This window comes from Mobula hypostoma, chromosome 8, assembly GCF_963921235.1.
Source record: "Mobula hypostoma chromosome 8, sMobHyp1.1, whole genome shotgun sequence".
Classification (NCBI taxonomy): domain Eukaryota; kingdom Metazoa; phylum Chordata; class Chondrichthyes; order Myliobatiformes; family Myliobatidae; genus Mobula; species Mobula hypostoma.
The window spans coordinates 3108053-3121729 of NC_086104.1; the positions used below are offsets into that span (position 1 = coordinate 3108053).

General features: G+C 42.2%; 1 protein-coding gene across 2 annotated transcripts in view; it reads right to left on the reverse strand.

Annotated features, from left to right (window-relative positions):
- Positions 1-13677, reverse strand: part of LOC134350031 (uncharacterized) — a 76003-nt gene that overhangs the window by 28370 nt on the left and 33956 nt on the right. For both annotated transcript variants that reach the window (XM_063054939.1, XM_063054938.1), the window contains exons 2-3: positions 8472-8819; positions 1185-1529 (exon numbers count right to left, since the gene is read on the reverse strand). In XM_063054939.1, the coding sequence (XP_062911009.1) occupies positions 1185-1529; positions 8472-8819 (693 nt within the window). The remainder of the gene's footprint in view (positions 1-1184; positions 1530-8471; positions 8820-13677) is intronic.

A 13677-nucleotide genomic window follows, 5' to 3' on the forward strand; every position in this document is an offset into this window, starting at 1 on the left:
ATTTCTGTTCAGTGAGTGGTAGAATTATCAATATTCATGGTTTGAATGAGGGGGGAGAGTTGGTTCATTTAAATCCATCACCAGCCAGAATTCTCTTCTTTCCAGGCTTTTAGTTAGGCACCTTTGCAGTGTCCATCTGTAATAATAACATTACAAATTGGACACTCCATAATAACTGCCCGGATATTAAAAAATACAGGATAAACAAGCAATAACAACTTACTTAGTAGATATAGCCATTCCAAACACACAAAACTTACAGAAGTCAGTAAGTGAAAAATACCAGAAATGTGCTGAATTAAAAGTGGAAATTGAAAGACTATGGAACATGAACAGGGTATACATTGTCCCAGTGCTAATATCTACAATTGGTATCATCGCAAAGGCACGACGCAATAGCATTAAACAATTAGGGCTACACAGCAATGCTTATGTAAATCTTCAGGAAGCCACAATATTAAACACCACTTGAGTAATCCAATAGCTCCTAGAAATTTAGAAATGAGTGTGCTTGGCTATGCCTGTACCTCCGATTTTCCAGCTGGAGCTGAGAAAAAAAAATCATAATAACTTATTTATAGTGTACTTTTCATATGGACTGGTGACATCTTGCATCTAAGACCAGGTTGGTATTGTCTTTCATTGATCCTATAATGGTTATTATTCTATTATGGACTTATTGAGTATGCCAGTAAGAAAAAGAATCTCAGAGATGTTTTTGGTGACAGATATGTATTTTAATATTACAATTACTTTTGAAAACTTGTTAGTTAAAAGAGATGGCATTTAAAAGTATCTTCTGAGTCTGCATCTCTTATAGTTTTAGGTTTTGAATTCCACAGTTTTGGTGCTTTTGAGGGAGGTGTTTTAGATTTAAGAGAGCCTGATCTATGACTCTGAACACTGAACAGCTTCTCCTTTTCTCTCCTGTGATAACACACTCCACATTGACATTTATTTTCAAATATCCAACTGGATACACAGAGCAGACGGTCAGTCACCATGTTGGTGCTCCCCACCCATGAGTTAGGGGCCACAGTGCTCTGGATCGTGTCCCAGTGATGGGGCTCCAGTATTACACTGTGTGTTCTTCAGTACAATGTGCCCAGCCACGGGAAGTGAGTGGTGGTGGAATAACTCCCAATGCAGGAACACACTGCTGAATAAATAGAACTTGTACTCACTGGTTACGATGAGCTGGGTGCCGTTCCCATCGATGTCTCCCCACACTCTGCAGTAATAGACGGCAGAATCACTGTGCACCACGTCTGTGACTGTCAGGGTGAAGCTGCTGTTGGACGTGTCTCTGTAGGACTGGAACCTCTCAGTGAAACCCTGTCCCCTCTCTGTGCTGCCTCCTGCCCTGTGTGTTAAAACCCACTCCATGTCCTGCCCAGGTAGTTTCCGATACCAGTGGACGTCGGTGTCTTCCAGCCTGGCTTTGCTCATGGTACACCATAACCACGCCGTGTGACCCTCAGTGACACGCTGTACGCTCGGGGACTGGATAAGGACAGGAACGTCTGCACCTGTAAGGGAGAATATCGTCACTTCAACCCCAGCTTGAAGCAGACATCTTTTGTTACATGACCTCTTGTGAAAGTACAAACACTTTATTGCTTCTGATATTAATATTATGTTGCAGCTGTTCCAGAGTTTACAGAGTTCAGACGAGACCAATGATGGGTGATAAATATGTGCTTCAGGTAATCACCACCCACTTTAAGTTGAACGTGGAACAGTACAGAACAGGACAGGACATCTGGCCTTGATGTTGTGTCGACCTTGATGGTCATTTATGTTAAATATCCTCCTCCTATGTATCACTCATATCCCTCCATTCCCTTTGTATTCACGTGTCCATCTAAAATCCTCTTAAAGTCAAACACACTTCCTGCTTCACTACTACCCAGTAACCTGTTCCAGGCAGATACAGTAGATTCTGGTTCATTGGGACATCAGTTAATCAGGAAGTGGCTTATTTGGGACATCTCTTAAATAACAAAAACTAATTGAGAAAATAGGCAGGATTCACTTTGTTTATTTGGGACAGGAGGTTGTTGCTGAACAGTTTCTAATGAGTGTCAGTCATGTGTGCTTGTAAGGCCGTTAACATAACCATGAGACCATAATAATTAGGCAATTTCGCCCATTGAGTCTGCTCCGTCATTTCATCATGGCTGATCCAATTTCCTCTCAGCCCCAAACTCCTGCCTTCTCCCTGAATCCCTTCATGCCCTGACCAATCCAGAATCTATCAACCTCTGCCTTATATATACATAAAGACTTGGCCTCCACAACTGCCCGTGGCAAAGAATTCCACAGATTCACCACTCTCTTGCTAAAGAAATTCGTGCTCATCTCTATTCTAAAAGGATGCCTCTCTGTTCTGAGGCTGTGTCCTCTGGTCTTAGAGTATCCCACCATAGGAAACATCCTCTCCACAACCACTCTATCAAGACCTTTCACCATTTGATAGTTTGCATTCAAATCATCCTTCAGTATTCTGAACCCTAGTAAATACAGGCCCAGAGCCATCAAACACTCTTCATATGACAAGCCATTCAATCCTGCAATCATTTTCGTGAAACTCCTTTGAACCCTCTCCAGTTTCAGCACATCCTTTCTAAGATATGGGGCCCAAAACTGCTCACAATACTCTAAGTGAGGTCTCACCAGTGCTTTATAAAGACTCATCATTACGTCCTGGGAAGTGGATGAAGGCAAGGCAGTGGATGTTGTCTATATGGACTTTAGCAAGGTATTTTACAGGGTCACACATGGCAGGCTGGTCAAGACGGTTCAGTAGCTCCACATTGGAGAAGTGTAGAGGAAGTTTACCAGGTTGATTCCAGAGATGAGGGGTTAGATTATGAAGAGAGATTCAGTTGCCCGAGACTGTATTTGCTGGAATTCAGAGGAATGAGAGGAGATCTTAAAGAAACATATAACATTATGAAAGGCATAGATAAGATAGAAGCAGGAAAGTTGTTTCCACTGGTTGGTGAGACTAGAACTAGGGGACATAGCCTCAAGATTCAGGGGAGTAGATTTAGGATGGAGATGAGGAGGAACTGCTTTTCCCAGACAGTGGTCAATCTGTGGAATTCTGTACCCAATGAAGCAGTGGAGATTACCTCAGTAAATATATTTAAGATGAGATTGGATAGATTTTTGCATAATAGGGGAATTAAGGGTTATGGAGAAAGGGCAGGTGGGTGGAGATGAGTCCACTGTCAGATCAGCCATGATCTTATTGAATGACAGAGCAGGCTCGATGGGTCAGATGGCCTACTCCTGCTCCTATTTTCTATCTTATGTTCATTCAAGGTGAGGTAGTCAATTGTATTAGACAGTGGCTTTGTGGAAGAAGCCAAAGAGTGGTAGCAGATGTTTGCCTCTCTGACTGGTGGCCTGTGACCTGTGGTATATCCCAGGGATCGGTGCTGGGTCCATTGTTATTTGTCATCTATATCAACTATCTGGATGATAATGTGGTTAACTGGATCAACAAATTTGCAGATGACACCAAGATTGGGGGTGTAGTGGATAGTGAGTTAGGCTATCATGGCTTGCAGAGGGATTTACATCAGCTGATGAAAATGGGCTGTACAATGGCAAATGGAATTTAATGTAGACAAGTGTGAGGTGTCGCACTTTGGTAGAACCAACCGATGGTCGGGCACTGAGGAGTGTGGTAGAACAAAGGGATCTGGGAACACAGGTCCATAATCTCCTGCCTTCTCCCCATATACCTTCATACATTGACCAATCAAGAATCTTATTACCTCTGCCTTAAACATACACAAAGACTTGGCCTCCACAGCTGACTGTGACAAAGAATTCCATAGATTCACCACTTTCTTTTGAATAGGTTAGGACTTTACTCCTTGGAATGTAAAAGGTTGAGAGGAGGTTCGATAGAGGTATTCAAAATTATGAGGGGAGTAAATCCTTTCCACAGAGGCTGGATGGGACCACGAACAGAAGTCATGGGGTAAGGGTGAAAGGTGAAAAGTTTAAGGGGAACATGAGGGAAAACTTCTTCACCCAGAGGGCTGTGAGAGTGTGGAATGAGCTGCCAGCACAAGTGGAGCATGCGAGCTCGATTTCAACTCTTAAGAAAAGTTTGGATAGGTTCATGGACCGTAGTGGTCTGGAGGGCTATTGTGCCAGTGGGGGTAATGGGAGTGGGCGGTTTAAATGGTTTCAGCATCGACTAGTTATGTTGATGTTATGATAGAGCTGGGGATGAGCCAGCATGTTGACAAGTTAATGATGTAACATGAATGTAACAGAGGACAAGCCAATGACTGGGTACCAATGCAGATAGAGCAGTGAGCTATATTGTACCAAAATTCAAAAGGGAAAAGAATGCAGGACTTGAAGGTGCTGTATTTAAATGCACGTAGCATTCGGAATAAAGTGGATGGACTCGTGGCGCAATTAGGGATGGTCAGTATGACATTGTGGGCAACACTGAGTCGTGGCTGAAAGAAGGCCATAGTTGGGAGCTTAACATCAAAGGATATACTTTATGTTGGAAGGACAGGCAGGACGGCATAGGCAGTGGTGTGACTGTTGGCAAGAGATGGAATTACATCTTTAGAAAGAGGTGACAGGGGGTCAGAGAAAGTTGAATCTTTGTGGGTGAAGCTAAAATGGGTAAAAAAGAACATTATGAGATTGCAAAGGGAGCTGGAAAGGGCATCTAACAAGAGTAATGTCACAATTGTAATGGGGGAGTTCAATATGCAAGAAGATTGGAAAAATCATTTTGATGTCGGATTGCAAGAGAGAACGTTTTTTGACCGCCTATGAGATGGCTTTTTAGAGCAGATTGTGCTTGTGCCTACTTGGGGAAAGGCTATCTTAGTTTGGGTGTTGTGTCATAACTCAGATCAAATTAAGGAGCTTAATGTAAAGTAACCCTGAGGAGGCAGTGATCATAATATGATTGAATTCATACTGGAAGTCACATGTATCAGTATCACAATGGAATAAAGGGAATTACACAGGCCTGAGAGAACAGCTTGCCTATGTGGATTGGAGGAGGATACTGGGGGGTATGATGGCAGAGCAGAGATGGCTGAATGTTTGGGAATTGTTCACAAGGCGCAGGATAGATATATCCCACAGAGGAAGAATTTCTCAAATGGCAGGGGTAGGCAACTGTGGCTGACAAGGAAAGTTAAGGACTGCATAAAAGCCAAGGAAAAGGCATAAAAGCTAGCAAAAGTGACTGGGAAGTTGGATGATTGGGAAGCTTTTGAAATCCAGCAACAGCAACTAAAAAGGCTATAGGAAGGAAAAAGATGAAATATGAAGGCAGACTAGCCAATAATATAAAGCAGGATACCAAAAGTTTTGTTTTTCAGTTGTATAAAGAGTAAAAGGAGGTGAAAATTGATATTGGACCGCTGGAAAATGACGCTGGTGAGGTAGTAATGGGGGACAAAGAAATGGCAGGTGAACGTAATGGGTACTTTACATCAGTCTTCACTGTGGAAGACACTAGCAGTGTGCCAGAGGTCACTGAGTGTCAGGGAGCAGAGTGAGTGCCATTGCTATTAGAAAGGAAAAATTGCCCTTCAAATTCAAATCTCAAGGTGGATAAGTTACCTGGACCAGATGGACTACATCCCAGAGTCCTGAGAGAGGTTGCTGAAGAGATAACGGATGATTTGGTCATAATCTTTCAAGAATCACTTGATCCTGGCATTGTCCCTGAGGACTGGAAGATTGTAAATGTCATTCCACTCTTTAAGAAGGGAGGAAGGCACAAGAAAGGAAATTATAGGCCAGTTAACCTAATCTCAGTGGCTGGGAAAATGTTGGAGTCTATTATGAAGGATAAGGTTTCAGGGTACTTGAGACTAATGATGAAATAGGTCAAAGTCAGCATGGCTTTTTTAAAGGGAAATCTTGCCTGACAAATCTCTTAGAGTTCTTCGAGGAAGTAACAAGCAGGGTGAACAAAGGAGAGGCAGTGGATGTCACTTACTTGGATTTTCAGAAGGCATTTGATAAGGTGCCACACATGAGGCTCCTTAACAAGATAAAATCCCATGGCATTATAGGAAAGATACTGGCATGGATAGCAGAATAGCTGACGGGCAGGAGGCAGTGAGTGGGAATAAAAGGGGCCTTTTCTGGTTGGCTGTTGGTGACCAGTGGTGTTCCTCAGGGGTCAGTATTGGGACCGCTACTTTTCACATTGCTTGTCAATGATTTGGATAATGGAATTGATGGTTTTGTGGCAAAGTTTGCGGGTGATATGAACATAGGTGGAGGGGTAGGTAGTACTGAGGAAGCAATGCGATTCGAGCTGGAGTTTGACAAATTGGAAGAATGGGCAAAAAAGTGGCAGATGGAATATAGTGTTGGGAAATGTATGATAATGCATTTTGGTAAAAGCAACAATAGTGCAGACTATTATCTAAATGGGGAGAAGGTTCAAACATCAGAAGTGCAGGGGGACTTAGGAGTCCTCATGCAAGACTCCCAAAAGGTTAATTTACAAGTTGAGTCTGTGGTAAAGAAGGCAACTGCAATGTTGGCATGTATTTCAAGGGGAATAGAATATAAAAGCAAGGAGATAATGATATAAGACACTAGTCAGGCTACACTTGGAGTATTGTCAACAGTTTTGGGCCCCATATCTCAGAAAGGGTGTGTTGTCGTTGGAGAGAGTCCAGAGGAGGTTCATGAAGATGATTCCAGGATTGAAGGATTTCACATACGAGGAGCGTTTGGCAGATTAGGTCCTGTACTCACTGGAATTTAGAAGAATGCGGCGGGATCTCATTGATACGTATTGAATGTTGAAAGGACTAGACAAGGTGGATGTGGAGAGGATGTTTCCTATGGTGGGGGTATCCAGAACTAGAAGGCACAAGCTTTGAGGGGCACCTTCTAGAACACAGGTAAAGAGAAATTTCTTTAGCCAGAGGGTATTGAATCTATGGAATGCTCTGTCACAGACTGTGGTGGAGGCCAAGTCCGTGGGTCCATGGGATTTCTGCACATCTCAGTTCTAAATGGACATCCTTCAATCCTGAACTCGTGCCCTCTTGTCCTAGAATCCCCTATATGGGAAATAACTTTGCTATATCCAATCTGTTTAGGACTTATAACATTTGGAATGTTTCTATGAGACCCCCCCTTCATTCTCCTGAACTCCAGGGAATACAGCCCAAAAGCTGCCAGATGTTCCTTATATTGTAACCCTTTCATTTCTGGAATCATTCTCGTGAATCTTCTCTGAATCCTCTCCAATGTCAGTATATCCTTTCTAAAATAAGGAGCCCAAAACTGCCCACAATACTCCAAGAGTGGTCTCATGAGTGCCTTATAGAGTCTCAACATCACATTCCTGCTTTTATATCCTATACCTCTAGAAATGAATGCCAACATTTCATTTGCCTTCTTCACCACCAAGTCAACCTGGAGGTTAACCTTTAGGAGATCCTGCACAAGGACTCCCAAGTTCCTTTGCATCTCTGCATTTTGAATTCTCTCTCCATCTAAATAATAGTCTGCCCGTTTGTTTCTTCCACCAAAGTGCATGACCATACACTTTCCAACATTGTATTTCATTTACCACTTCTTTACCCATTCCCCTAAACTATCTAAATCTCTCTGCAGGCTCTCTGTTTCCTCCACACTACCTGCTCCTCCACCTACCTCTGTATCAACCTCTGCTTTAAATATACTCAGTGACTTAACCTCCTCAGCCCCTCATGACAATGAATTCCACAGATTCACTCCCTCTGCCTGAAGAAATCCCTCCTCATCTCTGTCCTCAATGGGCATCTGTCTATTCTGAGGCTGTGCCCTCTAGTCCTAGACTCCCCCACTATAGAAAACATCCTCTCCACATCCACTTTATCCAAACCTTTTAATATTTGATAGGTTTCATTAAGATCTTCCCTCTTCTGAATTCCAGGGGGTACAGTCCCTCAGCCATCAAATGCTGCTCATACATTAACCCTTTTGTTTCCGGAATCATTCTTGTCAACCTCCTCTCGACTCTCTCCAATGTCAGCATATTTTTTTCTTCGATAAGGAGCCAAAATCTCCTCATAATACATTATTTTAATCATGCCTGCAGTCCAGTCGATGTCCTGTTTTATTCAGATGGCATCTGCTCTTCCTCTGGATGCTTTTGTTTTTTAGCACCTGAGTCCGTGCAATGGTCGTCCCTCACCTTGTCCCTCATCTATTCACAGACACGGACATCACTGGCAATACCAGCATTTATCCTCTTTCCCTGATTAACCCTGAACTCAGGAGCCAGAGAATAATCATCCACTTTGATCAGTTAAAAAAATCAGTTTGTCCCACTCGTTATTCTGCAGCAGAAACTAACAGGTGTTTTTATAAAACTGAGGACATGGTGTCATCGTTATTTGTACGGAGACATTGATACAGAGACGTGACTAGAAATACAACCAACATGAAGTACTCACTGGTCACATTCAGCTGGGTTCCATTTCCAAAGACCGTCCCCCAAATGCCACAGATGTAAAGTTTAGGGTCGGTGACCATCACATCGCTGATGGTCAGTGAGTAGCTGTTAGTGGTGACATTCCTGGAAAGCTGAAATCGATCGGAGAAGCCCCGTGACCTGTAAACTCGGCCATCAGTGTAAAGACTAAGTACAATTTCATTGGGTGAGTTGTACCAGTGTACATCATATTTATCCACAGTGTATTCCACATTGTCACTCTCCAGGTCACACTGTATCCGCACTGTTCCACCTTCAGGCACCTTCACAACTCCTGGTGATTGGATCAGGACTGTCTCTGCATTTACACCTGTGGGTAGTAAACAACTGAAGGTCAGGGCAGATGAAGAACCACAAAAATCATCATAATAATTTGAAACCAAAGGCACCATATTAATGAATATTTTGCACATTGAATATCAATTTGCAGTCTGATTCTTTCCATCCTGAGCTCAGTTCTTTCACTTTGTTCTGAAACAACCAACAGCACAAAAGTAGAAAGATTACCCCCCCCGGCGGTCCTACAGAAACAGAAGGAATATTCCGAAGCGAAACGAATATTAAAGCAAAAAAAGATTAAATTCCCAACCCCTGTACCCTGCTAAACTGAAGGTGCTTTACGAAGGAGGGATACAGCTATATCAGACGGTGGAAGAGGCGACTACAGACACGAACAACAGAGGGTTGCCCGTTAGTGTGATCAGACCGAGGGAAAGCCTGGCTGAGCAGTTATCCCGATCTGCTTGGGAAATAGTAAGAGAACCGAGAAAGCAGGGGACGGGAGGAGGACGAGAGAAGGATATTAGGAAAAGACTATCTCCGAGGGCAGCCCTCACCTCCTCCAGAAGAGCCATAAGGTTTGGCTAACTTTAAAAGTGCTGATAAACTAAACGGAAGCGAAAATAGACAGTGATATTCCTATCTCAAGAAATACGTATTATAATGTGGATTTTATATTAATCAATTTTTTAAATTCATTCATTCACTCCCTTTTCCCCACCTAAATGAGAATATATACATGGGAGGAATACACAGGGAAATCATTTCTGTGTAATGGACATAGATTTTTTAAAACTTACTTTTATAGGTACTGCAGCGGGGCCCCTCAACTCACTGGTAGGAGGGGCTATGTTTCTTCTAGCTCAACCCAGGGTCATCTAGTGCAGGGGTCCCCAACCTTTTTGGCACTGCGGACCGGTTTCATATTGACAATATTCTTGCGGACCGGCCAACCCGGGGGGGAGGGGACGGGGGTAGTGTTGCCAACGGCCAAGAGTAGCAGTCAAATACGTTGTGTTTACTCCGAGAAAGACTACAATGACCACGAAGCCTTGCGCGGGCACCAGTGCGCATGTGTGTACATGTCGATATTTTTCTGCGAATTGTTTTTGGCGATTCTGCCGGGGGGGGGGGGGGTGTTGTTAATCACGACCGGAATATAGGTGATAAGTGGCTAATACACTCAATTTTGTTTCTAAAAGGGTTTATCTAACGATTTTAATATTAAACACACAGCGCATATGGTCCTCGCACGACTATAGTGATAAATCAATTATCGGGGAGGACAGGGGAGCTTGAAGTGTTGAACGAACTTCCAGTAGAAGTGGTAGAGGCAGGTTCGATATTATCATTTAAAGAAAAATTGGACAGATATATGGACAGGAAAGGAATGGAGGGTTATGGGCTGAGTGCAGGTCAGCGGGACTAGGTGAGAGAAGCGTTCGGCACGGACTAGAAGGGCAGAGATGGCCTGTTTCCGTGCTGTAATTGTTATATGGTTATATAAGTCAATAGCATCATAACATTTTAAGTGTATTTTCCCCGTATGAACATATAAAATCATTGCAACACACCAATATCGCTGAATCAGTGGGAGCCCTGGGATTGTTTTCCTTCAACAAGACGGTGCCATCGAGGGGTGATGGGAGACAGCGATACCCGAAGGGGGTTCCTTATGTCCAATCTATTCCGCAGTTTAGTTTTTGTTGCATTCATTGCAGAGATACGCTGGTAATGGAAGCAACGTTTTAGTGTTTCCTGACTATCTCAGGATATTCAGCCTTGACTTTGATCCAGAATGCCGGCAGAGATGTTATGTCAAACATACTTTTCAGCCCACTGCCATTTGCAAGCTCGAGGAACATAGAACATAGAATAGTACAGCACAGTACAGGCCCTTTGGCCCACAATGTTGTGCTAACCCTCAAACCCTGCCTCCCATATAACCCCCACCTTAAATTCCTCCATATACCTGTCCAGTCGTCTCTTAAACTTCACTAGTGTACCTGCCTCCACCACTGATTCAGGCAGTGCATTCTACGCACCAACCACTCTCTCAAAAGGGTTGCTCTCCTTTCCGCGCTGACATGGATGATGCGCGGGTAATGACTTCACGTGTGTTCATGCTCAACAGTGGGTGTGACAGGGAATGAGGAAAGGTACAGCTGACTCATATCGCCAAATCATATCGTTTCCTCACCACCCGGCAGCACATGCTTTGTGGCCCGGTGGTTGGAGACCACTGATCTAGAGTCCCCAGCCTTCGTTACCTTTCTTAAAATTATTCGCGTTTCTTGGCTCTTAATTGTTCAGGGAGTAGATTGTTTAAGTTATATTCTGCAAATTTCAATGATATATTAACAGATAAATACACATGGCTAAGGACAATGTAAAATTCATTTCTTTTAATGTCGATGGGCTGTTAAATCCAATGAAATGCAGTGAAATTCTATCAAAAATGAAAAAAAAGAACAAGCCCATGTAGTATATTTACAGAAAACTCACAAGTGATAATGAGCATGGAAAATTAAAGAGAATGGGCTTCACTAATTTGTTTTTCTCCTCATATAAATCGGAACATAGAAGAGGAGTTGCTATTCTCAACTCAAGCAAGCTAAATTTTGGAAATGGGAGATAAGGAGGGCAGATATATTCTGGTAAGGGGGAATATAGACGGAAATCCAGTTCCTTTATTGAATACATACACACGCCCAAGAAGTGATATTAGTTTCTTCCAGAAAATTACTAATATTATGGTAACGGAAACAGAAGGTCTCTTGATATGTGGGGGAGACTTAAATTTACAATTACAACCAAAGTTAGACTCTTCCAATAGAAAAACTTATGAAACGAAGTCCTTACATAAGAAAGTTAACACTCTTTTTGAGGATATTGGTCTAATTGATATATGGAGGGACCTTTTCCCTGACAGAAGGGATTACACTCATTATTCTGCCCCCCCCCATTCCTTATATACAAGAATAGACTATTTCATAACATTTGGAAAAGATAGAGACAAAATAATCACCTGTGGAATTAGGACAATAGATGTAAGTGACCATGCACCTATATATTTATCTGTTGATTTTCACCTACAACCAAAGAATACTATTTGAAACTAAATTCAAATCTACTCAATGATCCCTATTTTAAGGAACAAATTAAAAAAGAAATTGGTCTTTACTTAGAATTCAATGATAATGGAGAGGTTTCACCTCCTATTCTATGGGATACTCTGAAGGCTGTCTTAAGGGGGAAAATTATAGCGATATCTTCATATAAGAAAAAAGTAAGGAATAAAACATTAGAGGAATTACAAAATAAGCTGAAGGAACTAGAAAAAACACAAACTGAATTTGGCACACTAGAGGAAATTAAAAAAAAATTAGGAATGAAATTAGTAGTTTGGCCACACAAGAAATTAGAAAAAATTTAATGTTTCTGAAACAGAGAGACTATGAAAGTGGATCTAAATCTATAAAAATACTGGTGTGGAAACTGAAAAAAAAAGAGAGCAGAAAATACAATTCATAGAATTAGGGACCCAAGAAGAAAAGTGATAAAAAATAAGCTAAGTGAAATTCAAGAAGCTTTTGAAATCGCAAACAACAGGAATTCTGCAGATGCTGAAAATTCAAGCAACATACATCAAAGTTGCTGGTGAACGCAGCAGGCCAAGCAGCATCTATAGGAAGAGGTGCAGTCGACGTTTCAGGCCGAGACCCTTCGTCAGGACTAACTGAAGGAAGAGTGAGTAAGGGATTTGAAAGTTGGAGGGGGAGGGGGAGATCCAAAATAATAGGAGAAGACAGGAGGGGGAGGGATAGAGCCGAGAGCTGGACAGGTGATTGGCAAAAGGGGATACGAGAGGATCATGGGACGGGAGGTCCGGGAAGAACGATAGTGGGGGGGGACCCAGAGGATGGGCAAGGGGTATATTCAGAGGGACAGTGGGAGAAAAAGGAGAGTGAGAGAAAGAATGTGTGTATAAAAATAAGTAACAGATGGGGTACGAGGGGGAGGTGGGGCATTAGCGGAAGTTAGAGAAGTCAATGTTCATGCCATCAGGTTGGAGGCTACCCAGACAGAATATAAGGTGTTGTTCCTCCAACCTGAGTGTGGCTTTTGAAATGTTTTACAAAACTCTGTATTCCGAAGTTCCAGGGGGAAGCATAGCCCAGATTGACACCTTCCTGAATTCTTTAGAGTTACCCACTTTAAGCAAAGAACAAAACAAAACGATGACTGCTAACATAACAAGCTGAACTCAGAACATGCAATTAGTCGGCTTAAATTAAGCAAGTCACCAGGATCAGATGGATATACGGCAGAGTGGTATAAAGAATTTAGAAATGAATTAATTCCTGTTTTACTCCCCACACTGAACTGGGCTCTAAGAAAGGTGCAAATGTCACCCAGCTGGAAGGAGGCGATAATCTCAGCTATACCGAAAGAAGGCAAGGATAAAATGGAATGTGGGTCATCTAGACCAATATCTGTTCTTAATGTGGATTATAGAATATTTACCTCCATCATGGCCAAACTATTAGAAGAGTTTCTACCCACACTGATACATAATGATCAGACAGGTTTTATACAACAACGCCAAACACAAGACAATATACGAAGGACACTTCACATTATGGATCATATAAAAAAATTAAATTGAAACAATAGTGATAAGCATAGATGCTGAAAAGGCATCTGATTCGGTTAATTGGAATTTTCTTTACAGAGTTTTACATAGATTTGGTCTACGTGACACAATTATTAAAACCATACAGGCACTATATGACAATCATATAGATTAAAATCAGTGGATACTTATCTAATAGTTTTACCCAAGAAAGGGGCACAAGACAGGGTTGTACATGGTCACCATTACTCTT